The sequence below is a fragment of the Pristis pectinata genome, chromosome 19, assembly GCF_009764475.1.
Source record: "Pristis pectinata isolate sPriPec2 chromosome 19, sPriPec2.1.pri, whole genome shotgun sequence".
Classification (NCBI taxonomy): domain Eukaryota; kingdom Metazoa; phylum Chordata; class Chondrichthyes; order Rhinopristiformes; family Pristidae; genus Pristis; species Pristis pectinata.
The window spans coordinates 28,691,551-28,719,072 of record NC_067423.1 but is presented as its reverse complement, the minus strand read 5'-3'; the positions used below and the strand labels follow the sequence as shown (position 1 = coordinate 28,719,072).

At 38.7% G+C, this 27,522-nt stretch overlaps 2 protein-coding genes across 6 annotated transcripts in view; one reads left to right on the top strand and one right to left on the bottom strand.

Annotated features, from left to right (window-relative positions):
* Positions 1-10,081, bottom strand: part of c19h12orf4 (chromosome 19 C12orf4 homolog) — a 46,075-nt gene extending 35,994 nt beyond the window's left edge. For 2 of the 5 annotated variants that reach the window (XM_052033661.1, XM_052033664.1), the window contains exon 1: positions 9,807-10,080. The gene's annotated coding sequence lies outside the window, so the exon portion shown is untranslated. Of the gene's footprint in view, positions 1-792; positions 893-9,806 lie in introns of those variants that run through there. The other 3 variants (XM_052033659.1, XM_052033662.1, XM_052033660.1) reach the window with 3 other exon arrangements.
* The window catches only part of rad51ap1 (RAD51 associated protein 1), a 52,510-nt gene continuing 34,558 nt past the window's right edge, over positions 9,571-27,522 (top strand). The window contains exons 1-7 of the mRNA XM_052033665.1: positions 9,571-9,615; positions 10,025-10,190; positions 17,931-17,977; positions 18,622-18,760; positions 20,753-20,832; positions 21,818-21,892; positions 24,135-24,299. Of these exons, the coding sequence (XP_051889625.1) occupies positions 10,102-10,190; positions 17,931-17,977; positions 18,622-18,760; positions 20,753-20,832; positions 21,818-21,892; positions 24,135-24,299 (595 nt within the window). The 5' untranslated portion in view covers positions 9,571-9,615; positions 10,025-10,101. The remainder of the gene's footprint in view (positions 9,616-10,024; positions 10,191-17,930; positions 17,978-18,621; positions 18,761-20,752; positions 20,833-21,817; positions 21,893-24,134; positions 24,300-27,522) is intronic.

The window sequence follows — 27,522 nt, the reverse complement described above, 5'->3', positions numbered from 1 at the left end:
GCAAAAGATCTAAAATTAACTTGGGTAATCCATCAGTACTGGGAAATTGTCCAGAACAGGAGTTGAATCTCTTGTCTAATCATAGCAACAGCAGAAATGATTTACGAGAATATTGCCAAGACTTGAGGGATTGAGTTATGGAGAGATGCTCGGCAGGCTAGGACTTTATTCATTGGAGCATAGGAGAATGAGGGTTGATCTTACAGAGGTGGAGATCATGAAGGGCATATGCACAGTTTCTCCCCACCCCCCCAAGTTGGGGAATCAAGAACTAGAGGGCATAGGTTTAAAGTGAGAGGGGAGAGATTTAATAGGAACCTGAGGGACAACTTTTTCCACCCAGAGGGTGGTCAGTATATGGAATGAGCTGCTGGAGGAAGTGGTTGAGGCAGGTACATTAACAACATTTAAATGACATCTGGACAGGTACATGGATAGGAAAAGTTTAGAGAGATATGGCCAAACTCGGGCAAATGGGACTAGCCGAGATAGGCATTTCAGTCGGCATGGACCAGTTTGGCTGAAGAGCCTGTTGCTGTGCTGTATGACTCTATGACTGTGACTCTAACTGGAATGAGACTGGGAGAATGACAAAACTGTTCTGACTAAAATCATTTATTGTTTTTGAAAATACTTAGTAATTAGCAACACAAGTATATTCAATAGCAATGCAAATAACAATATTATTAATGTTGAGAACCTCAAACTTTGTAATTTGTAACTGACATAATCAAGCTACAAGGAAATGACGTTGTCTATTTGAGTTGTGTCATTAGCTTCTTATTTACTTACTGTGGAAAGAAATATTTTAAAAAGTGCCTTTCAGGACCTTAAGATGCCAGGAATGCTTAGTCATTGCTATACTGTAGGAAACCAAGACAGCTAATTTGCCCACAGCAAGCTCCCACAAGCAGAAATGTGAAAGTAACAGCCAACTTGTTGAAGAATGAATATCAGAAAAGAGCTCCCTTGCTCTACTTCAAGATAGCACCAGGCAGGGAGTGTGGAAATACGTGGAGAAACCCTTACTTGATGGACTGAAATAAAGAAAAATCAGAAAATACTGTAAATACTCAGCAAGTCAGGCAGCATCTATGGAGACAGAGTAGAAACAGAGTTAACATTTCAGGCCAATGACCTTTCATCTGAGCAACTTACATCTCTACACATGCTGCCTGATCCGTGAAGTATTTCCAGCACTTACTGCTTGAGTTTTTATTTCCAGTATATGGAATATTTAGTTTCTGGATTTAATGGACTGACTCACTTGTTTCTATCTGTAACATTTCATTAAATTCAGATTAGAAGTACAAACTTTTTTTCCAATCCTTCCACAAACAGATGCATTAAATCCCCATGATGTGTTTTTTATGACAATCCTGGATGACGCATTTACTGAATTTTAGTGTTTTCTTCTGAGGCTCGGTACTACCAGTGGAAATTCCTGGTTTATTGTGAGAACAGAAATTCCCACTTCCAGCAGAGAATTTGGTTCAGCAAGAGATGTAGCCAGAACTGGTAATGAAGTCAGTAAATGGAATATCGTAATTTTTTGGCCAGATACTGTTACAGGACAAATTTGTGATTCAACAGATGATTTGTTTCCCAACAGAATTAAAAGTGTATACAATGGCATGTACCACATATGCCTTGTTTCAAAATCAGTATGTCATGTTAATAAATTACAAAACTGCATCTACTTCATGCAAACAACTCCCAGCATATATAAATATTTCCTAAGATTTCAAAATAGTGGTTTTTACTCTGGATTTAGATCTAAAGCTTTACCTGAAAAAAAAGTAAAACACTGGGTTGAATGAAAAAAAATTGTAAACGTGCTGATGAAGAATACACATATTCAAAGTTGAAGAATACACACATTCAAAGTGCCGTACCCTCTCTCATTCTTTGCAATACAGATTGACCTTTTGTGCTTTTCCACTTTGAAAATTTACATTGTGGTACTACATTACCTTGTTCACCCATTTTAAAACTGCCCAAGTGTTTAAAAGGTGTGGATCTCTTGGTATTCCTCAATTCTGTTTAGATTACTGGCGAACATATGACAATACATTTCCCACAATAGACTGGGGTTTATAACGGATGGTCTGAAAAGTCTACACCACTGGAAGAAGGAGTGTTTTTGACTGGAAAAAAAGTCCCAAATGCAGAGATAGAATTAACTCCATTATTGCTGCTTCTAGATCATTTAATGAAACAAACTAATGTGCATAACAACATCTGCGGAATATTTTCCACAATATAGTTAGCTGCCTTTTCTAACATTGCCAAAGCTGGCCTAGCTTGTGATAGTTACCAACCACGTGAATATGGTGAGGAACCAACTGTGCAAAGGGCCATTTTTGATCTTGTTTTGAGAAAAAGTTAATCAACAATCTTTTTGTAAAGGCGGCTTTAAGCGTGGTGATGATAATATAGAAATTTATGTCAAGCTTGAAAGGGATATGATTTAATGCAAAACTAGGGTCTTAAATCTAAACAAAGGAAGCTGAACTTATGAGGGGATAGTTGGCTGAGGTAAATTGGGAAAATATACAGAAAGGTATGATGGTGGACAGGCAATAATTAGCATTTAAATAAAAAATGCAAAATTAGCAAAAAAAATTATCTTAAGACACAAAAATCCAACAGGAAAAGGAACTTAACCAGGATAGAGTGGAGAAATCATTGTATTACATCCAAGAAAGAGGCCAAAAAGTTGCCGGAAATAGAAGTAGATTATAAATCAACAAAGCAGAAACAGAGATTGATAAAGAAAGGCCGCAAAGAATATGAAAGTAAATTGGCAGAAGGCAAAAACAGATTATAAGAGCTTTTATAGATATGTGAAAAGGAAAAGACCAGTGATGGCAAATGTAGTTATGTAACAAACAGAAAGGATAATTTATATCTGGAGTAAAAAAATGGCAGAGGAATTTAACTACTTTGTACCTGTCTTCATGCAAGAAGACACAAAAACACCTGTCAGAAGTACCAGAAAATGAGAAACTGAAGGAAATAAGTCTTAGTAAAAAAAAAAGTACTAGAGAAGTTGGGAAGACAAAAACAGATAAATCCTAAAGACAAAATAATCTACATTTCAGAGTTGGCTGTATAATGAGTTCTCTGGTTATGATTTTTAAAAATTCTATGGATTCTAGAACTTTCCCATGGATTGGAGGGCAGCAAACGTGATGCCACTATTTAAGAAAGGAGAGAGGGAGAAAGAGAGAGAGATTACTCTAAAGTTAGTGATAGGAAAAATGCTAGAATTTATAATGAAGTATTAATATAACATCTTATACAGAATAATTGGATTGAACAGATTCATCATGGAAAGATGAAAAGAAAATCAAATTTGACTAATCTATTGAAGTACTTTGAGGACACAGCTAGTAGTATGGGGAAGCTGAAACCAGTGGTGGCGTATTTAGATTTTCAGAAGCCTTTTGATAAGGTCCCATACAGGGAGTTCATCAACAAGGTTAGAACACAGGGAGTTGTAGGCATTATATTGCCATGAAGTGAGAACTAGTTACCAGACAAAGCAGGGAGTGGGAATAAATGGATTTTTCTCAGGCTGAAAGGCTCTGGCTAGTAGGATACTGCAGGGATTGTACTATCCAGAATCTTTATCAACAATTTGGCTGAGGGGACCAAAAGTCATATTTCTAAGTTTTCTGACGATATAAAACTAGGTGGGGTTGTAAGTAAGCAGGAGGATGTAAAGTGGCTTCAAGGGAATATAGACAAGCTGAGTGAATGGACAAGAACATGGGTGATGTAATGCAATGTGGGGAAATGTAAAGTTATCCACATGGAACACAAACAGGAAAGCAGAATATTTTTGTTAAATGGTAAGGATTAGATATTTGATCAAAGGGGCCTTGGTGACTTTGTAAATGTCACTGAAAGCCAATATGCAAGTGTAGCAAGCAATTAGCAAATGGTATGTTGGCCTTCATTATGAGAGAATTTGAGTACAAAAGTAAAGATGTATTACTGCAATTATATAGAGCACTGGTGAGATGGCACCTGGAGTACTGCGTGCAGATTTAGTCTCTTTCCCTAAAAATGGATTTACTCGTCAGAGAGGGAATGCAGTGAAAATTCACTTTACTGGTTCGAGGAGAGATTGAGTAGATGGTCTGTATTCTCTAGGATTCAGAAGAACGAGAGGAGGTCTCTGAAATTTACAAAATTCTTATAGGACTCAACAGGCTAGATTCAGGAAGGATGTTTCACTTGACTGAGGAGTCTGGAACTGGAGGTCGCAGTTTCAGAAAAGAGGTAGGTGTTTAGGGCTGAAATGAATATTTTTTTCAGGCAAACACTGGTGAATCTATGTCATACTCTACTCAAGGCAGCTGTAGAGGCTCAGTCACTGAGTTCATTCAAAATCAGAGATTGATAGACTTGTGAATATTAAGGTAATCTAGGGATATGAAGATAGCGAAGGAAAATGACATTGAAGCAAAGATCAACCATGATCTTGATGAAGGGCAGATCCAGCTCAAGGGGCCAAAAGGCATACTCCTGCCCCTATTTCGTATGTCTTATAAATTATATAAACTTCAGATTTAATTACCAGAGCTCGATAGTGTTCCAATTGGAACAGAGAAAGAACAAACTCCAGTAAGCAATGCCCTTCTTCAATTGGCTTGGCCAGGTTGGTAACACCTTTACATTTGAAACAGAAGGTGGGTTTAAGAAACATTTCAAAGTGACTTTGAGCATTTTAATACAAGAAATACCACCCATTTAGGTGAGTTGTTAAACTATAGAACAAAACAAATACTATCACAATTAGAAAAAGTGTGCTAAAGAGATAAAGGGCAAAAAAGGAGACAGTTGTAGGAGAGGAAAACATGTATTAGGACCTATAAACATTTCAGAAACCATGGCACCTGCCAAGAAGAGCAAGGACACTGAAGTGACACAAACAGCAGAACTGGTTTCAAATAAATCTATCAATGGAAACACTAACCCTGCAACCTTACCGAAAACAGGTCAAAAAACATCCAAGAAATCATGGATTAATCACTGCAGATGTAATTTCACCTTGTTTTACTTTTAAGTAAATTGAATATCATGTTCTATATGTCACTGGAACAATTTTACATTACTGTTATTCTACTCTGAAACAACTTCTCTTTTATCCTGCAAATTCTTTAACATTCTCTTTTAGTTTTCGTGAAGTGGCATATTCTCCAATGAAAAACAACAAGGGATAACCACTATTAACATAAAAAGGTCTACTTTGTAGCTTGTCTGTCACAGTTGGGCATCACATTTCTTCTTCATCAAATTCCAGCATTAATTTACATCTCTAGCACACTTTCCTGTAATCAGTGAAGCAGTGATAAAGCACAACTAACAATAAATCATAACAAACAACAACTCAGAAGTTGGAACTAATGTTATCTTTGTTCTTTTATTTTCTTGGCACCTTAGTACCACTTCCATTTTTGACGTAGAATGTGCATTCAAATCCAACTACTGAAAGTAGAGCACACAATCTGGGATGACCATTCAAGTGTATTATTGAGGAAATGTGGGACTGTCTAATGCCAAAATACAGCATAACATTTCTCCCTATGCCTTATTATCTTTCAATCAACATGAATAAAACAGATTCTCAAAGTCAAGTCAATGTCATGTCAAAGTCAAGTTTATTGTCATATGCACAGGTGCAATGAAAAACTTACTTGCAGCAGCATCACAGGCACATGGCATCACAAAAGCAGCATTCACAAGAAAAGCGTAAATTAAACATAAATTATACACAATTTTTACAAGAAAGAACACAATTAGAACAAAAAAAATCCACTTCAATGCAAAGTGATCAAAGTGGTCATAGTTCGATAACCTGTAATGATTAGGGTTGTGGAGGTTGATTCAAGAACCGAATGGCTGAAGGTAAGTAGCTGTTCTCGAACATGGTGGTGTGGGACTTAAGGCTTCTGTACCTCTTGTCACGAACCAGCAACAAAAGAAACACACTGAGCATGATTCAGTGTTAAAAACTATTTTATTAATCACTACTTATGATAATACGTAAAATAAAAGTAAAAATGTTAGTATGTTAGAATTCAAAAATGTTAAACCTTGAACGTTAACCCCAAAACTAAACTCTTCGTGTGTGTGTGACAAAGTCCCAAACTCCAAGTTCCGGAATGGTTCTTAAAGTTCAGTTCCGCAAGCCATAAGGTGAAACATGAGCAAGGGCTTCTTCAACAACCACCGTTGTCTGAAGATAAGACGTAGACGTAGAAAAACAGAGAGAGAGTACATACGAAATCCAAATGTTCCACGATGGAACCCAAACGACACTTCAGTGTTTACTCGGTAGTGACTTCCTCACCCCGAAAAGCATCCGAATCGTGGTCGTCCACACAAATACCTGTTTCCTTCTACAGGTCAGCAATAAAGTGAACTCCACCGGATTACTTCCAACTTCCATACAAGGATTTCAGTGGCAGACAGTTATTGTTTCTCATCCATCGATAGAGAAAACTAGCAGGCTGGTGTCTCTCTCCCTTCTCTCTCTCTCTCCTTTCTTCTTCTGCTTTCTTCAACAACGTCATTATGTCCTTTATCTTCTATTGATGTAAGCACGCCACACACACACACACACACACACACACACACACACACACACACACACACACACACACACACACACACACACACACACACACACACACACACACACTCTCTCTATCTTAAAGGGACTTTCACTGAGTCCATAACACTCTGGCCCAATGGTAGCTACGAGTGGATGATGTGGCCCAGATAGTGGGGATCTTTGATGACAGATGTTACCTTCTTGAGGCAGCACCTCCTGGAGATACTACCAATGGTGGGGAGCGATGTGCCCATGATGTATTGGGCAGAGTCCACTACTCTCTGCAGCTTCTTACGTTCCTGCGCATTCAAGTTGCCATACCAGACCATGATGCAACGAGTCAGGAACCTTTCAACAGTACATCGTAGAAGTTTGTCAGAGTTTTTGTGACAAGCTGAACCTCCTTAACCTCCTAAGAAAATAAAGATGCTGGCACGCCTTCCTTGTGATTGCGTCTATGTGCTGGGCCCAGGACAGGTCATCTGATATATTAATGCCCAGGAATTTAAAAATGCTGACCTTCTCTACTGCCGATCCCCCAATGTAGACTGGTGTATGTTCACCCTCCTTCCCCTTCCTGAAGTCAACAATCAGTTCTTTAGTTTTACTGACATTGAGTGAGAGGTTGTTGTTGCAGCACCACTCAATCAATTGTCCTATCTCACTCCTGTACACCAACTCATCACCACCTGTAATTCGTCCAACAACAGTGGTGAAGTTGTATATGGCATTGAAGCTGTGCTTAGCCACACAGTCATGTGTGTATGGAGAGTAGAGCGGAGGACTAAGCATGCAGCCTTGAGGTGCACCTGCGTTGATGGTCAGCGAGGAGGAGATGTTGTTACCAATCCTCACTGATTGAGGTCTGCCAATGAGGAAGTTGAGTATCCAGTTGCAGAGGGAGGTACAGAGCCCCAGGTCTTCAAGTCTGCTGATGAGTTTGGATGGGATAATTGTGTTGAACACTTAGCTGTAGTCGATGAACAGCAGCCTGACGTACGAGTTCCTGTTGTCCAGATGGTCCAGAGCAGAGTGAAGAGCTGGAGAAATCACATCTGCTGTTGACCTGTTGTGGCGGTAGGCAAACTGAAGCAGATTCAGGTCATCTCTGAGGCAGGAGCTGATCTGCGCATTAACCAACCTCTCAAAGCACTTTATTATGGTCGATGTAAGCGCTACCGGATGGTAGTCATTGAAGCAGATCACCATGCCGCATTGGGCACCGGTACAATAGGTGCCTTTTTGAAGCATCTGGGAACCTCAGAGTACAGAAGCAAGAGGTTCAATATGTCCGTAAATTCTCCAGCCAGTTGGTCTGCACAGATCTTCAGTACTCAGCCAGGTACACTGAATGGACCAGACGTCTTCTGTGGATTTACTCTATGATCATTTGTCACATTTATTTGAAATGGCTCACTTCTTTACACTTCATGACAATTACTACCTTTTAAAAGGTACTTCACTGGTAAAATACACTTTGATGAGGTCTTGAAGTCATTTAAAGCATAACACATTGTTTCCCTTAAGTTTGTTTGTTGGTGTATAATAAGACATACTCTCCACCAAACCAATAGCTTCTTCGTACACAATATTGTGCATACAGGAAAGAAATGGCCATTTCCTTACACTGGCCAAATTGCAAACATCACAGCTGGCATACCCCATTTTACTTCCCTTCTGAAAAGCACTCATTCTCTGAGCCACAAAAATGCTACTAGAAATAGTTGAGTACCCAAACACAGGATTACTAAATTTATAACATTTCAATAAGATTCCCAATTATATCACAGATGTCTGTTTTATAATGTTATGTTTGAAGTTGCAAAAAGGTTCACTTGAAAATATAGAAGTATAATTATAATGGAGTCCTTGAGAATGCGGTGGAGAGGAAAGCGACACAAACAGCAGAACTGGTTTCAAATTTTGGATTTTCATGATAACAAAAGGATAAAGTTTACTGAATAATCTGTTGAGTTGAAATGTCCTGTTAAAACTGTTATACGATTGATCATAATTACAATGTTGAATTTTGCAGGAGTGTACGCGAGTTCAGAATTTAAAAATTGATATGGGGTGCATGTCTGAGTTTCCATTCATTGTTGTAATGCAAAAAAACTGACATGCAGCACTATTCTTCCTTTAATTTGCTATTTCATGAGGCACAGAGCAAGGAATATTGTTAAGAAATCAGACCTTCCTGCCACTGGCAGAGCAGTCTAGATTCTGGAATTGTTTCCAAGGTTTCTAGAACAAACGCAGGGGAATGGCAGATAACCTATTTGAAAAAGCCAGAATCTGATACCAATTAGCCTGTCAGTTGTCAGAAAGGGTCAACAAAAAGTTATATTGGTTCTCCATTCCTAATATAGTGATGGGAAACTACTGATTGAAATGTCTGGATTTTCAAGATCCCATACAAAAGACAGAAGGATAGAGAATTAGTTAAGCACAAGAAATGGAGAGATATGGATCTTGTGCAGGCAGAAGGGATTCGTTTAGTTAGGTGTTTAATTACTTGTTTAATTAGTTCAGCACATCGTGGGCCAAAGGGCCTGTTTTTATGCTGCACTATTCTATGAAATGAACAGTCAAAGTCAAGTTTATTGTCACATGCACAAGTACACGTATGCATAGGTGCAATGGAAAACTTATTTTCAGCAGCATCATATAAGCGGGTTATGTTCAGGTTGGCAGGCAAACATTTCTGAACATATTTGCAAACTAATTCGACGTGTGTGAACAATGCCAGAGGCAGAACACAAACGTGAGAAAAAATATATAAATCCTTGGAGAACTTGAGTTAGGAGGGGCACTTAGTTGTATTAGTTATGGTGCACCTGCATGGGCAGGAAATAAATGAAGTCGGCACAAGAAAGGCATTACTTAACAGTGACGCCTGGGACGTACAGGAAGAAGAAACTACAGAAACGTAGCGTGTTTTGAAAGAGAGAGAGAAAAGCTATTCTACACGGATGGAAAGAAAGAAGGTGAGGTGGGTGGTGGAGATGGAGGACGGTCTTTAATAATCATCACTAAAAACGAAAGCACAGACTCCTGTGTTGTATGGAATCGAGCCTTCTTCAAACGTCAACAAATTTTCCTAAGGATATTCCATTTACCTTATTTTAATACTCGACAAAACAAACATAATACAATTGAAATCAGTAAGTTCAGAGACCTGATAGTCCAGCAAACGCCGGTGACTACAGCTGAATCCTTCACTGACACCTCACGTCTGGTCCCAGCAACAGGAAGGCCAACTGAGGCCCAACGTAGGCTTTAACCCACAACTGTGGATTCTATCCATAGATATTTAAAAAAAAACAACAGATTTCTAGATAGAAATAAGTAAAATTTAAAAAAAAAACTTCAGGATTTATTTCATTTAATCTCCAGCTCGCAAAATCTGCCTAACTCTTGACACGAAAGTGCGTCTGCGAGCTGCTGCGAGTGTCGGGAGCGCGGGCTTTTGGATGGTTTGTTTATCGCATTGCGGCAGCTGGATGGTCCCGACCCAAGGCAGCAGACCCCAGACAGCAGCTGTAATGCCCAGGCCTGTCAGGTTCGTAAGTATAAGTAGAAACAGAGGAGAGAAAATAGAGAGAGAGAGACAGACAGAAAGAAAGAAAGAAAGAAAGTAAGTGGAAATAGAGAGGGAGAGGCGGACGATGAATGAGTTGGGAGATGGAGGGGGCAGAGGTGGAGGGGAGACTGAGATGGGGTGAAGGTGGACGGGAGAATGAGATGGGGTGGAGGGGAGAATGAGATGGGGTGGAGGTGGAGGGGAGAATGAGATGGGATGAAGGTGGAGGGGAGAATGAGATGGGATGAAGGTGGAGGGGAGAATGAGACGGGGTGGAGGGGAGAATGAGATGGGGTGGGGGTGGACGGGAGAATGAGATGGGGTGAAGGTGGACGGGAGAATGAGATGGGGTGAAGGTGGACGAGAGAATGAGATGGGGTGAAGATGGAGGGGAGAGGAGGTGGAGGGGAGAATGAGATGGGGTGGGGGTGGAGGGGAGAATGAGATGGGGTGGGGGTGGAGGGGAGAATGAGATGGGGTGGAGGGGAGAATGAGATGGGGTGGGGGTGGAGGGGAGAGGAAGTGGAGGGGAGAATGAGATGGGGTGAAGGTGGACGAGAGAATGAGATGGGGTGAAGATGGAGGGGAGAGGAAGTGGAGGGGAGAATGAGATGAGGTGGAGGGGAGAATGAGATGAGGTGGAGGGGAGAATGAGATGGGGTGGAGGGGAGAATGAGATGGGGTGGGGGTGGAGGGGAGAATGAGATGGGGTGAAGGTGGACGGGAGAATGAGATGGGGTGAAGATGGAGGGGAGAGGAAGTGGAGGGGAGAATGAGATGGGGTGAAGGTGGAGGGGAGAATGAGATGGGGTGAAGGTGGAGGGGAGAATGAGATGGGGGTGAAGGTGGACGGGAGAATGAGATGGGGGTGAAGGTGGACGGGAGAATGAGATGGGGTGGAGGTGGAGGGGAGAGGATGTGGAGGGGAGAATGAGATGGGGTGAAGGTGGAGGGGAGAGGAAGTGGAGGGGAGAGAAACATTGCAGAGCGGGAAAAGACAGGTCACGGAGTCGTACAGCACGAAAACAGATCCTTCGGCCCATCTTGTCTTCACCAGCCACCAAGCGCACACCTGGACTAATCCTTATTTTTGCTCTCGTGTTCCCGTCAACTTCAACCAGTTCAAGTAGGCAAGTGTACAGAGAAAGGGATGGGGGTTAGAGAGAGAGTGATAGAGTTACCAAACAGGCATCTGGCAGGTTTTCAGGTCAACTACAAGACAGTGACCAAGACTGAGGTGCAGTGAAGATGAGGCAGACACTGGATCGAGAGAAATATAGAAGATGACAGGCTGGGGATAGAGAGAAGGCAGACTGGGGGTAGAGGGAGATGGGGAGATGATGTATGAATAAGGGTAGAGGGAGATGACAAACAGAATAGGGAAAGATGGAGGGGTACTGGGATAGAGAGCGAGTTACAGGCTGGGAGTAGAGATGGGGAGACAACTCTGGGGAGAGGTGGAGGAGGAGAGAGGCTGAGGGCAGAGTGGGAGACATACCAGGGTTAGAGAGAGAGCAGGAAGTGACAGAGGGGATGGAGAGAGGTGGGGACAGAGAGACAGACTGGGAGTAGAGAGATTGGGAGACAAACTAGAGCTGGAAAGAGAGAGAGAGAGGATAGGTTTACAGGCTTAGGAAGAGAGAAAGAATCTGCTGGGCAGAAGAGAGTGTTGGACGGGGTGTTAGAGAAAGGTGGCTGTTTGTCCTGGAGACTCCCAACAGGTACAATAATCCAAAGTATACCAGTTAATTATGAGCACTAGTGCCTTGTTGTGACCTTGAATTTAGTAAAGACTTGCTTCACAGTGTTTCCCCACGACATATTCCTCTCCCTCCTCTTTTCCGCCACCTCCATGGGAGCTCATGGAATTGCTGTGTGGATTCCTCCTTCACAGTGAAGTAGAACACAGGTGGAACAGTGGTGCAGCAGTTAGTGCTATTGCCTCACAGCCCCAGAGATTGTGTTCAATCCTGACTTTGTGGAGTTTGTGCATTCTTTCTGGCTGCCTGAGTTTCCTCCCACATGGCAAAGATATGCTGGTTGATATGTCAATTGGCTATTGTAAATTTCACCTAGGAAGGTGGATGCAGGAGATGGTGGATGGTGGGTTTGGGATTGGAATGAAAAGGAAAATTGGTATTAGTGCAAATAGCTGCTTGGTGTTCATTGCTGATGGTGTAGGCCAAAGCATCTGTTTTTGTTCTTTATGATACTATATCATGAACTCCCTGCAGGTCCAGGTGACTGACAAATTGTCAAAGATGGTACAGGCAGTCCCTCAGTTATGTAAGGGTTTCACTCCTGAGAACTGTCCATAAACTGATTTTTCCGCAAGTCAGAAACGAACATTTTCAATGAGGCGAAATTAACATGAACATTTATTTATTATCTTCCTCTGTGTTAGTTACAATGGTACAGAATCAGAATATCCCTCATTCAATGGCCAGTTTCCATGGCCTTAAAGTATGAATGAATGTTGCATCATTTGATAAAGTATTTTACAAGTGTCAATAGAAGAGATTGCCTTGTCAATTTCGAAAGTAAGTCTCTTAAGTGGCCTCCTGCTGTGAACTAGCAGCCTGCCTTCTTAAAGACAATGGTGTCTGATTACTGCAAGGAGGTTACATGTACAGGTAACACCCACATTACAGCTATTTGGGTAATGGAAATTTTCCCTTACAGAATTCACAAAACAATTCCCACAAATTTGAGATACAGAATAATATTTGCTCTCATGAAATTTAGGTAAAAAATGTAAATAAATAAACACAATATTTTTTTAAGTCACATTTCTTGACCAATGCGCAGATGACACGGCTTTGCATTACAGAAACTCACGATACAGACCGTTTCCTTGGAAGGTTGTCTTTTGAAGTCACTAACTGCTACCCCTAATCCATAACTCTTGAAGATGTTTGCATTTCTGTAACTAACTTTCCTATCTTGAAAAGTTCTTTAAAAATTTATGGGAGAATTTGCATAAAGTCAGATTTCCATCAGTCAGGTCTTCCATAACCTGGGGAGCCCCCGTACTTCCAGTTAATTGCTACTGGGGCAGGAGGATAGTAGTAAAGAGGTACAATGAGGGGAGGGTGGAGGGGAAAGATGATAAGGGTTGGGACAGGGATGAGAGGGTCAGGGAACGGAGGGAACTTGGGTGTCAAGAGGGTAGGGCTGGTGTTAGGGAAGGAAAAGAAAGTTGTAGTAATTAGCTTTTTATTCCAGATTTACTTAAGCTATTAAGTTTAACTTTTTCCACTGAATTTTTCTCCAGATCAATAATAGAGGCTTCTGGATAGTAATCCTATCATTTAACTGCTATGTTTCTTTGCTCCCATAGTACTGTGATTAAGGAGCTCCTGTATTTAGACCTATATGATGAAAGAGAGGCAATACAATTCCAAATCAGTATGTGTGTTTTGGTCAACAACTTTCTGATGGTGTCATTCTTAGGCAAATCCACCTACAAGAAATTTCTCTTACCTGACTGATGGAATAGTACTGTCCGTTCAGATAGTATGCCAGAACCTGTGGCTTATAACTCTTCTTTCATATCTCTTGTTCAATCCATTTGCCAAGGAATGATAGGAACAAGATACTATACGGACAGTTATTTGCAGCATCTAATATTTTAACAATAACGAGAAGTATGGAAAAGCTGTATTGATTCACATAGGGCTCTGCATTGGGTTTGCTCTTATTCACGATATGCACAGATTATTAGTAATGAGAAGGTAATTTAAGAAATTACACCAAATTGGGGAGTATCGTTAACTGTGCGGAGACTGTAGGGAAATTTAGGCTAGCAGAATGGCAAATAGATGTAAATGATCTTAAATTAGAAAGTTATGAAGTTATACAACTTAGGAGTATAAATAGTTAAATGAAATATATTTCAAGTAACTTTCAAATTGAGAGGGATCTTAATGTGCAGAAAAACAGGATATAAACAGTAAAACATTCAAATAGAAAAGGCTCTGTAAGTGAAAATGAAATCCTAGCTTCTAGATTTAGAGGCAAAACATGCAAACAAGAAAGTGTTGAAAAACATTTTAGGATGCAGTTGGAATACCATGTGCAATTCTGAGCATGCCCTTGAATTGATGTGAGTTAGGTGCACCATGTGACACAATGGAGATCGTGGCAGGGGTAAAATTGTGAAGACAAACCTGAGAACTTTAGACTTCCTCCTTCCCCTGCCCCCTTAGTGTTGGGAAAGTTACGAGTTGATTTGGTAGAAATTTTCATGGTTATGAAAGGCTCTGGTAGGACGAATAGTTCTGGATATTTCCACTTGTTAGTAAAATGAGAGGGTGCAAACATAAGCAAAGCAGACAAATAATTAAATAGCAGATGGAACATATTTCTTTATACAGTGGGTGCTAAGCCAACAGAATTTTCTATCACAAATCATTATTGAAGAAAAAATCATAAAATTCAATCAAGTTTATAGCTAAGAAAAAACTAAATTTACAACTGATCTCCCTTCCCAATCCCTTTATCTTCTTAGGCAAATGTTTATCTGTATTTTCTTTAAAAGCATAATAACCTCTCCATGTGTACTGTGTGCTTTTTAAAGCTTTATTAACTTCTCCATATTCATGTCTACAAAAGTGCAGTATTATTTTGGTCTATTTGTTTATTTGTGAACACACTTTGTTATCTGTTCACTCTTCTTTACATTGTCCTTGTTTTGAAAACCCAAAAATGCTATTGCTTTATGGTTTGTTGTAACTCATTCAGAATGTATTTTGCACACATATGTATTGTGAATTAATTATGTCTTCCACCTGCCTAAGTTGTGCTATGCTGAAGCCTTTTGCACTCTTCCTGTCTGCTGGACTTCCAAATTTTGTGCTGTCAGCAAATTCAGATCCTGTTTTCTTCAAGTATCTATCCAAGAACTTTTTTTAATTTGAAGAGGATTTCTGTCTCTACCACCCTTTCATACAGTAAGTTCCAGATTGCTATTACCCTCAATGCTGAGATATATTTTTCTGGCCTGCCTTCTAATCTTTCTGCCAATTACTTTAAATCTGTGCTCCCTGGTTTTTGATGCTGCTGCAGAGGAAGATTGGTTCTTCCTATTTAATCTATCTAGACCCTTGATAATTTTATGTGCCTCCATTAAGTTTCTCCTCAGTCTTCTCTGCTTTAAGAAAACAACCCTAGCTTTTACCATCTTTTAGTTACAGTTTTCCAATCCTGGCAAAATCCTCGTTGATCTCTTCTGTACCCTGTCAAGTGCAGTTACATCATTCCTGTAAATAAAGTGACCATATCTGGAACCAGTAATCGAGCTATGGCCTGAGTAATATTGTAAACAGTTATAGCATAATTTACCTATTCTTATGTTTTCTGCTTCAGCTAATAAAGGAAAGGATCCTGTATGCCTTATTGACCTAGTATGCTACCTTTAAGGACCTTGTATCTGCACCACTCATTATCCTGCTATATTTGGATATTCCCTTGCCTAGTTGCACCTTCCCTTATGCATAATTTCACATTTCTGTGAGTTAATTTCCACTTGCCACTTTTGTGCCTAATGGGTTAGATTATCTACATTTCCTGTAGCCTAAAGGTTTCCTCCTCACTGTCAACTTTGTCGTAATTTTGGTATCATCAGCTGACTTTATTATCTGCAAACTTCTAAATCGTTAATATGCAGGTTTCACAAAAAGAAAGGGACGAAGTTCTAGGCTCCACGGAGCTCACTATTAACAGCCTGCTAGTTACCAACATGCCCATCAAACTTGCTGCTGAGGCAATTTGGCCACTCTCCTTTGGGACTTCTAGTTTTTGATAAGCCTATTAGGTGTGGCCTTGCTAAAATCCATGTGGACTATGTCACTCACAGCTCCTTCATTCACTCGTGTTACTACTACAAGAAAAATTATCACATTAGTCAGATACAACCTTCTCTTACAAATGCATGGTGACAGTCCCTGATTAATCTGAGCCTTTCTAAATTAAGGTTAATTCATCCTGTGGTGGTTCTAATAAAGTGGCAAAAGAAAGTCTATTATTTAGGTCAAGTGACTTCTAAATAAAATTTCAATGTGCTTTTATTTAAATATACTTTACCTATGTGTTACATTCTAGCCACAAATTAAGGTGATAGCTTTGTCATCTGTTTATCTTTGTGTATGGTGATATTTTTCATTCTTTATACAATATCACATGTATGAAGCAATTTGTATATAGCTATAATAAAAATATTTACAGTCTTTTAAGTTAGTTTGTGTCCATTTATGTAGTGGGCGAAGTTTCTGTTTATATTGACTAGCAATGACTGTGTCATGAAGCAGGGAGTTGTGACAAAAGAGTTTTAGATGGATCATCTGTCCTTAGATGAAGTAAGATTGGAATGCCCCTGTTCAGTGGTGGGAGTTATGAAATGTGAAGGGATAATGGAGGAAAAAACCGAGATGCTGACAATGAATGAGAATGGATTTAGGAATGGCAAGCAGTTTGAGTGTTGATGTCCTGAGGTTTAGAGGATAAGGGAAGAAGTAAATTCCAATTGAATTAGTTTGTTAGCAAGAGGTTTGGTGGGATGAATTTCAAGGAAGAAGAGAAAGTTAGCAAAAAAAAAGTATGGAGAAATGTTTTTAAAATCCTTGAACACTAAAAGTTTTGTTTTTGAAAGTAAAAAATAGAAAAAAACTGTTTGTAGCTGTGGAGGAAATGGGAAAGGTGTGAGTTGATTATGCAAGCTGTGGCCTGAGTCTGACTGGTCTGTGGAGGGGAGGAGGATTGAAGGAATTGACTGTAATGGTAGGACGATTAATGTTTTTGGTTACAGACAAGACTGCAGATGCTGGAATCTGGAGCAAAAAAACAAACTGTTGGAGGAACTCAACAGTTTGAGCTAAAACCAACATTGGTTAAGCTGGGAGGGTTTTATCAGGGTTTGGAGTGAATACAGGGTAGGGGAAAATAAGAGTGTTTTAGGGTTGGTGGAGATAGCATTCAATATGTGAATACCAGGAAACAGTTTAAAATTCAACATATTACATAGTCTAGCATATAAATGCTGATTGTAAAAGCCTAAAAAGAAAATCACGTATTATCCTGATGAAGCAGCATAGAAGTTTCTGATATTTCTGCATTGCAGAAGTCATATTTTTTATAAATCAAGTAACATACGTAGAATCTCACAGCTCTGAATGAGGCCATTTAGACCATGATGCCTAGCCAACTCTTCGAAAGAGCTATCCATATTAGACCTACACTCCTGCCATCATTTACCTAGTTCCCTTTTGAATGTTACAGGTAAATCCATTGCCAGCAGCTTCTCAGGGAGTACATTTACAAATGTTCAGTTTGCTACGTTTAAAAGAGAAACTCATCTTCCTTCTGCTAAGAGTATTGCGTGTAGTTCTCAGATAAGTAAATTCATTAGTTGCCTTGAGAGCAAACTTTATTTCAAAGATTGTCTAATGCAGCCATCTTTGACTTAACCTGTAATTTTTGGCAAATTCATTGGGGGCTTTTAGTAGGGGCTTGGATGGGTACCTGAATGAGAGGAACATAGAGGGATAGGGCATTCTGTATGTAGGAGGCAATAGCTATGTCGGCACAACATTTGGGCCGACGGGCCTGTTTTGTGCTGTACTGTTCTATGTTCTAAGTCTAACTTTGAAATATTGTGCAAATACATAAATTGAATGAATTATTAATTTTTGCTGAAAAGTAAAAGATTTTTTTAATCATTAGGAACAAGAAAATTGTAGATTATTCACAGAGTGAAGACTTTGATGATGGTAAGTTTGGAGTAAAAGTCTATAAGTGCTTGTTGGTTTCCTGTGGAATATAGAAATTCTGGTGCATAATGCTGTCATGTGCCACATCCAGCTCCTACACTAGAGCTGCCTACTGTAATCTTATTCCCACACTATTTGCCTGTGTCCTTTTACTTCTTCAATTTAAGTACAATTAAGTGACTTGAATAACTATGTAGGAAAGTATCACGTATCCAAAGACAAAAAAGATCCTTCTATTCTTTCTTCTTATTCATTAGGGATTATTCCTGGATTTAGAACCCGACTCTCTAATCTTTCCTGTCCTACAAAATACTTACGGAGAAATAACTTTAAACGTAACAATTTCTCCAACTGTTTCTGAAATCTGATGTTATTTGATGTTCCTTCTATCCAGTCCCCTTAGGATTGGGACTCTCTGCAATTACAGTTGTTGCAATTTACTGAATAATTTCTTGATTAACTTCTTAAAGTAACTTCAACTCATAGTTTCTTCAACTTTGAATAATTATTTCTTGATTTCATAAGCTTACTTAATTGCAATTAATATAATTAATCAGTGAGCTCTGGTGGAATAGTGATTTTAGGGAAACAGCAAGTGAATAATTAGAAAAGTGGATATTCATTAGTGTTGATTTATTTTTCAGATGAAGATTTTGCATGTGTGTCTGCTCCTCCAAGTAAAAAGCCTCGTCTAAAAGTTGATCAGAAACCAAAAAAGGGAAAGAATGGCAAAAATTCTGACAGTCAAGATGCAAAAGTCAAAAAGGAACTGCCTAAGGAAAGGTGAGATTGGTTTGTAACATAAGAGAACATGTGAGAGCTGTTGATAGCTGGGATATCTCTACAGTCTGAGACCCGGTCAGTACCACTCTCTCCAGATTCTCATTGTTTCCTTTTCCTGCGATGTCTTGCAATTAATGGAAGTATTTACTAACCTATATACTAATTTTCAGACTGTTGAAAGCATTCTAATTAAGTGTAATCCCTCTTACTTAAACGTAATTTCTGTTAGACCTGTCCTAAATGCTTGATAATCTTTTCCTCATGGCTGAGAGTTGAAACTTGTGTGCAGAATTGCAGTCTCATTTTTGAATCCTGGTACTTCTGTGCATTATATCAAATTGATTTAAAGGGAACTATTTCCAAAAAATTTAATGCACTTTGATTCTGTTCCAAGTGAACTGACATGCTTCTTGTTGGCTCTGTTGATAATGATCCAAGTCAAGGTTGTTATGTAATAGCTTTACCAATAAACAGTGGTGTATTCATGATATTTACATATTCCACTAAAAACAAAAACTCCATACAAAATGGGATTATATTGAGGAATATTTATTACAGAATTTACTGAAACTTTCCTCAATAAAAACTGTGTGAATTTCTCCATAAATATGTACTGAGTAGTAGATAGTTACTTACAAATTCGCTACATAAATTCAGTTCCAGTTATGTACAGCAATGCATTCACCATGCTTGATTGACAGAGAAGTTCTCTCATTTCATTTGTGGCTGAAAATACACCTGTTGCTACATGTGGCCAGTTACTCAAGAGAAACACTAGAAAAACTGAGGGGACTAAAAGCTAACAGATCCTCTTGACTGATAGTCTGCATCCCAGGATTCTAAAAGAGGTGTTTGATGAGATAGGGGAAACATTACAGAATTTTAGAAGATCATCATGAAAGTCAGCAGATTAGAAGTCAGCAAGTTCAACGCCACTTAAGACTGAGATTTAGGACTTTGAAATTTCAGATGGTAGTGGGAGCTTGTCAATGAGTACATTCAAGCCTACAGTTGATAGATTTTTGAATACTAATGGAGTCAAGGATATGCTGAGTGTCAGTTGGTTTGATGACTACCAGCCATTTAATTGTATAGGAAACACAACAACAAGAAGGTTATTTAGCCCCTGAAGCTGTTCAGCCATAGAGTGAAATCATCATGATCTTTGAACTTGCAATGTACAGCCACCTTTTCCCCATATCCTTTAATAACTTACTTTAATGAAACTTTCAATCTTAGATATAAAATTAACAATTGACTGGGCATTAATTATCAGTTGTGGGTGAACATTTCTAGTTTCTATCACTCTTTATGGAAATATTTCCTAACTTTATCCTGAAAGCTCACTTTAAATTTTAAGATTATGTTCCCTAATTTCTAATTTGTTTTTGTTTTGTTTTGGCAATGATCACTTATTTTTAAGAACTGCAGTGACTCCAAGAGAGACAAATTCATTATGCTGTGCCTTGTTAGAGAGCTGGATGTACTTTGAGCTCAGCATTGGACAGAGCCACTTTATTACTGCAAAGATCAGTAAACACACTAAATGAAACATCACCATTTAATGGTAAATTCGTTATTCCAGATCAGTATATGAGTTTTTATTGACACACTGGTGACAGGGGCTCATTCTTCCTCACTACCACAGTTTCACCAAAATGCCCTATTCTTAGTGGGTGCTCATATCATTTTGTTCTGGTATTGTTGGCAAATTTACTCTATTCCCCAAAGTCAATTCTGGGGAAAATACTGCCAGTAAAAAATGCTAAAGCAGCTGAATATATGCATGGAAAATGTACTGTAAAGTTATATAAGGTAGAAATTAGAATTTTTTTATTGTTTGATTTGGAGGTGTTTGGGATGTCTTTTCTTGCTGTAGCTATTGTATGTTGCTGTTGTATGTCTGTGTGCTGTTCCTTATTTTTTTTGTTTTGGTGCTGTTTGCCCTTGAACTTTATTTATTTTAATTGGTCAGATTGCTTTCTAACACAGACTGCCGCTTGATGAAAAGGTTTATCAAAGAAACTTAAAGACTGCATTAGTCTTATCAGTGCAAGAGTACACTAATGAAGGTGAGACTAATTTATTTTAATAAAATGCAAGTTTCCATTGCTATACTAAATAACATAGGTTGTAGCCTAATTTAAGAGCATATTACAGAAAGCAGTTCATTACAAATTCTCTGTGTAATTGGGAATAGAAAATAATCTTCCATACCATTAAAATGCTTATTTTGTATTATAGATGTACTAACACATTTATAGGTGGTAATATAGTGGAGTCTGAGCATTTCCACCATTTTTACGGAAGAATTTATGATGGACACATTCATATGCGCTCACTTATCACCTTTATGTAAAAGAGTGGGCCCATGGATTATTTTCAAAGGTGTGTGCAACAAATCAGAAATGCGGAGCGACAAACAATCTTCTAGGGGAACTCAGCGGGTCGAGCAGCATCTCGGGGGGGAAAAGGAACTGTTGATATCTCAAGTCAAAACCCATCAGGACTGAGAGTGGAGAGGGGAGATAGCTAGTATAAAGAGGAGAGGGGAAGTGGTGACAAAGGAGCCTGAGGTGATTGGTGGATTCAGGAGGGATGAAGGATGATGGGCATGTCGAGCCAGTTAGGGGAGGGGATGGGTGGAGTTGGGAGGTGGAGGTAGGTGGGTGGTTAATGGAGGCAGAGAAAAAAAGGATATCTCAAATTATTCACCTTTTCCTGACCTAATAAATATAAATAACATACTTTCTGATAGTCTGTGTTAGTAGTTCATAGACATATTTTTAGATAAGTACCTATCAATGTAATGGCAATATTTTTAGCATTTTGTCATACTTTGTTTCATTTCTACCTGAAACACTCTGCATTTTATTGTTTCTGTTTGTTAAAATATAATGTTATTTATTAATACAGTATGTTGTTAAAATAGCAATAATATTTAGTTTGGACACCATATATAAAAAAAAACTTCTTAATTTGTGAAGTTGGTGTCACTTGCAAAGCTAACATTTATTGCCCATCCTTAATTGCTACTGTAATATATCTAATAAACAGCAAATGAATCAGCTGAAGCTACAAATACGGATACATCATTACACCCTAACTGCAATGAGAATAGCGATTTTCCTGGTAAGTTTGTGATAATAAATAGAATCATTGCTGTGCCACTTTCTTGTGTTACTGAATGTTGCTATCCTTGTTGAAAAGAGTGTTTCAAATGACACAAGTTTTCATGAATTGCCTTATGTTTGTAATTACTACCTGATTACTGAGTCACAATTCTTGTGATCAGCAGTGGGCTTTTACGTATTTAGTATCTCCCATCTTTTCATTTTAAGTACCGCACAAAGTACGTGATTAAATTTGGCAGTTGAATCATTATTTGTGTCTTTTATTCCCTCCACTGATCTTTTACCTTGAGGGTCTCAAGGTCTTGGCCTCAATCAAAATGTCGGGTAAAAATTTGTATTGTACCCCCATCCTGAGTTCTGACATTCTGAGCTGAATTTGGAATGTCTGGGTATGTGCAGTGTATCTGACAAGATACAGCAATGCTGTACTAATGGAGTATTTTTTCTGAGGTTCTTCTAGTAGTTTTATTCATGTTTTTCAGAATAGTTAATGAAATTATAGTAAAACCAAAAGTTGGAGAGAGGGAAGGGGTAGAGAGGGTACATAAAGAAATAAAACAGCAATACAACACAAACAGGGAAGCCTATTCCCTGCTTTGTGTAACAGCATGGTATTTAAAACAAACCTCTCTTCTTTTGGTCTGTCTCACATCTTTGATTTAAAATTATTTATTGATCTAGGATCTAAGAATTTATAATAAATGTTGCTAGATGATGTGTGTACAAGGTGTATATTAAGAGGATGCTATCTAATGCATGTATTCTTAATTTTTGTGTTGCTTCTGAGAATTTTTTTCATGCCGATTTTCTCAAATTCCACCTGCATTGTACGTTGTTAATTATCCAAGATCTGAATTTGCCTGATCTGGATCAGAGTGGCCTATTTTGTGAGGTCTAACAATGGCAGGGCCTTGAACCACACAAAGGAGAAACTCTGCCTCAAACTCCATTGACAGCTTTGACAACTGGCAAAGTCTACCAATGGCTTAGCTGGCTGACCATGTTGTCAGAGTTTTATATATTTCTAACATTAAGAAACATTTTAAAAACTATTAGAAATAAAACTTCCTAACATTTTCTTAATTTTTATACTATATTTTTTAAACAAAATCCTAAAAACACATAGGACAAACTGTTGAAATAGTTAGAAGTATTTTGTTGGAAAAGAAACTTGCATAGAACAGTACAACATAGTATAGGCCCTCCGGCCTACGATATTGTGCCGACTAATATAGATATACTCCACAATCAATCTAACCCTTCCCTCCTACACAGCCCATAACCCTCCATTTTTCTTACATCCATGTGCCTATCTAAGAGTCTCTTAAATGTTCCTATTATATCAGTTTCTACCACCACCTCCGGTAGTGCATTCTAGGCACCCACCACTCTGTGTAAAAAAAAAACTACCTCTGATATCTCCTCTAAACTTTCCTCCACTCACCTTAAACGGATGTCACCTTCTTATCTTTCTTCCCTGCACCCCTACAATTTTCATTGAAATTGTTGGGGTGAGGTGTAACCTTGTACAGAATCAAGAACTGATTTTCCTGGAGTAAGTGCTGGGAGAACCTCATGTAAATGAAATTCAGCTGCGGAACATATTGAAACATGATGCCAACTAATAGTGATTTCAAAGGGGATCATCAGACCACAGCAGAGGATTCCAACAGATAAATGAAGACAGCTGCAAAAAAAAATTCAAGTCCTTCAGTTAGTTCACTACACATATTTATCAGTTGGATGTCCATCAGTATTATGCATTCAGATCACGAGTCAATTCACAGATCCTCCAAATTTACCTGTTGGTGCTTGCTTTTGCATTGTATAAGAGGAAAAGAGTTTGACAATCACAGATTACAGCAACTGGCAGCAACAAAGTTAGGATTTCAGTGGTATGGAACCAGCTGGTTGAAATTAAATAAAACAGAGAGAAGTAGGCAAGGAAGCATCTGCAAGAAGTTGATTTTTGGTTAAGCTCCAGGATAGAATTCTGAATCTATAATTTATTTGATAGATCAATTAAGTTGGAGCTCTGGATGGTTCTGATGTTTTCCATTTGTGAATATTTTTACTTTATGAAAAATGCATGAAACGTTGCAGAAAAAGTTGGGAGAAATATGGCAGAGGCTAAATGTATGGCAGATTTTATGTAATGGATTGTATATTATTACACAATATTTTCTGTATGTTATTCAGAATAATGACTGTAGTAATCCATAACTAGTGTTTTTCTATAGGCCTAGATAAAACTACTGCTGAAAATGAAGGACTCTCAATACGACCTAGGCAGAGACAGGCAGCATCTGGAGCTGTGATAAAGCAGAGGAAAATTCTTCTTGATGATAGAGGCAGTGATGGTGAATGTGAAAACGACTCTGGAAGTGAACAAATCTATCTGACAAGTGAGTAGCTGGTATTCTTAATTACAAAATCAATATTGATTAAGTAAATGTTTCTATTAAAAGTAAGTTAAATGATAGTATATAAAAAAACACTTACAGCATATTTGTGGTAATGCTTGGTTTTTTAAAAAGCAGCCTATTAGTTTACCCTTATTAAATTAATATTTGTGTTTATATCTGAGGTGGTGGAATCAGATACAATTACCACATTTAAAAGGCATTCAGACGCACTTATAGACAAGACAGAGAAGGATACGGTCCTAACGTGGGCAAACAGGATTAATGTAGATGGGCAAAAAGGTCAGCATGGATGTGATCGGCCGAAGGGCCCATTTCTATGCTGTACAACTCTGTGACTCTGACTTTATTGGGAGCTCTTTTTTTTGATACATTAAGTAATTAAAGAATGCATTAATGTATTTTGAAATGCACAATTTTAAACCTCCAAGAAAACATAAGGTTTACTAACATTGTTCAGAATTTCATTAAAAAGTTTAAATGCAGTTATCTTCTTAAGCTTTTTTTCCTGCACACAATATGAGGTACTTAATTTTTCCTGTGGCCTTTGTACTTATTAATTTTACAAGAGCAAAAACATAACATAACTAGTAAAATGCTTTGAGTGATGAGATCAACAGATACGCAGATGCAGACACGTAGAAATTTAAACATAATATTGCATGTAGAGTAAGAGATATTAAATAAAATATTCATTTTTGCTCAGAGGCATTGACGATAAAAGGGAAAAGTGATGTTAAATGTAAATGTTAATCAAGTCCCATTGATTATTTGGGAACCGCATTAAAGCAAGAATATTAGAGTCACAAAAGAAAAGATTTGAAGGACTGATACCAGGAGCTCTGGTTGTGGGGGAAAAAAGAAAAAAAATGACTTTTTCATTGGAACACCAGACATCCAAGGGATCCACTAATTTTTTTTCAAAGCTTTTAAGTTTTGAGACAGTAAATAGAGAATAATTGTTTCTGTTAATTGCATTGGTGGCAAGGGATGTGAATTGAGGATAGCCATTAGTAGAATGGTGTTAGAAGAAATAGAGCTAGAAATTTTCTCACATTATTGTACATCTTTGTTTGCTCCATGAGTGAATTTTATTTAAAACCTAATTGGTACATACAATTAGGATCTTCAGGCACTTATTATACACTTTCAAAAATTTGATCCATGTAGGTACACTGACATCAAATCCTGTGTTACACATGTTTTGATGCCATTTGCACAAAATTCTTCTGTACATTTATGACCTGTGATCAGTACGGACCATTCACAGTGAAATAGGCCTTAACTGAAAGACTGAGGAACTGCTTTAGTGTTAACTAAACCTTACCTTGTTCATTGTTGTGTTGTTAGAGGTATCCAGCATTCTAAGTGCTTTCCTTGATGTTCATACTACACCAACCCCTTGCTACCAATGTCCTCAAGACCTCTACTCATGTGTCTGACCCATTCCTTCTCCTCCCCCATCATATACCCCCATGTCCTGGCCTAATTAACTGTTTCCCCACCCCCACCCCCCATTTGACCCATGCCTGCTACCCAAGATCATGTATCCAGCCCCCTTCCCTCTGAGCTCTGAAGGCCCAGTGCTCTTTCCTGGTCTTAGGTATTCTGTACAATGGCACTTCCCTGCCATGGGTTCTTACACAAAGCAAGTTCTCTGCAGTGTGTTTAACATACATTTGTAGATTCTTTATAATTTCTAGCCCATTTTTTCACGTAGCATGTTAATAGAACATGAAATGCTTGATCACAAGTAGTTATTGGTACAGTGCATAATTGAAATGTATTTGAAGCATGTAAAAGAGTATAGAGAAAGAAGCAAGAAATGAGAGCCAGTTCCTGTTGAAGAATTAGCATTGACATTGAAGCAACAGACCAAATGGTTTCCTCCTGTTGGAACTACAATGTTGGAAGTACAATATATTCTTTATCTGGAATGAATACCTTTGCATTGTTTAAGGATGGGCTGGGATAATGATTAATCTTGCTGTCTCGCCACTTGACTGTCAAATTTGTATTGAAGATAAATCCCCAGATTTTATGTTTCTGTACAGGGATTAAATATATGATTTGTGCAGTTTGGATTTCTGCGATATTAGAATCTATTCTGATGCAGATGTGCTCTGTATGGGATCGATAGATGGGCCGGTCTGTATAGGATTGATAGGCTGGGCTGATCTCCTCAGAGGCAAGTTATCAGTATTGTGGAGGAAAGGAAGCAATAAGATGATGCAGCAGAAGAATCTCCCCAACAGGGCAAGAAGTATTGGGATGATAAAGGGACAAAGCAAGTAAGTGTGTTACTTTTCGGGGTTTTGTGTATTCAACATCAGCTGCTATTCTATTTAATGTGTCCTTATGCACATTCTTCTGTTGAGGTCCCAGCTTTCAGCTCATCAAGAAAGCTCTGGGTAATGTAGAACCTCTCTCGGCACAAGTGGCTGGTTGCAGTGACAAGAAAGGTATTGGCAGCTGTGAGGCTCTGCACCTCGGATACCGACTATCACACCTGTTATTTTAAGCATTCAATTAGTCAGAACCTCTCAAATATTAAGACATTTTCACGTTAAAGCAAATTAGACATACATATGCACTTTGCTCACTCACTCATGGAGAGATATGGCAAAGAAACAGCCCTTTGACCTACCGGGTCCCCGCAGACCATCAAACAACCATTTACGTTAATCCTAATTAATCCTTTTTTTAAAATTTTCCTCACATTCTTATCAACTCTCCCCAGATTCTACCACTCACCTACACACTAGGGGCAATTTACAGTTGCCAATTAACCTACTGACCCATATGCCTTTGGGATGTGGGAGGAAGCCAGTACAGCTGGAGGATGGTCACAGGGAGAATGTACAAATTCCACACAGACAGCTCCCAAGGTCAGGATTGAACCTAGGTCTCTGGTGCTGTGAGGCAGCAGCTCTACTAACTGTGCCACAGTGCTGCCCGACTGACACATAACTGAAGGAAGACCATTTAAACTAGCTTAATGAAATAAACTGAATAGCTTTATTTATCCTTCTTTCATCTAAGTTCTTCTAATGATTTTAATGAGCTCACTTTATTTGCCCCAGGTTAATCCAGCACAGGTTCAGAGGTGGATTTTCCAACCTTAGAGGTGGGAAATCTGCAAAAGTTCACATTGCCTCCTTGGACCGTATGAAGAACCTAACCTGGGTACACAGACATGGTTGGT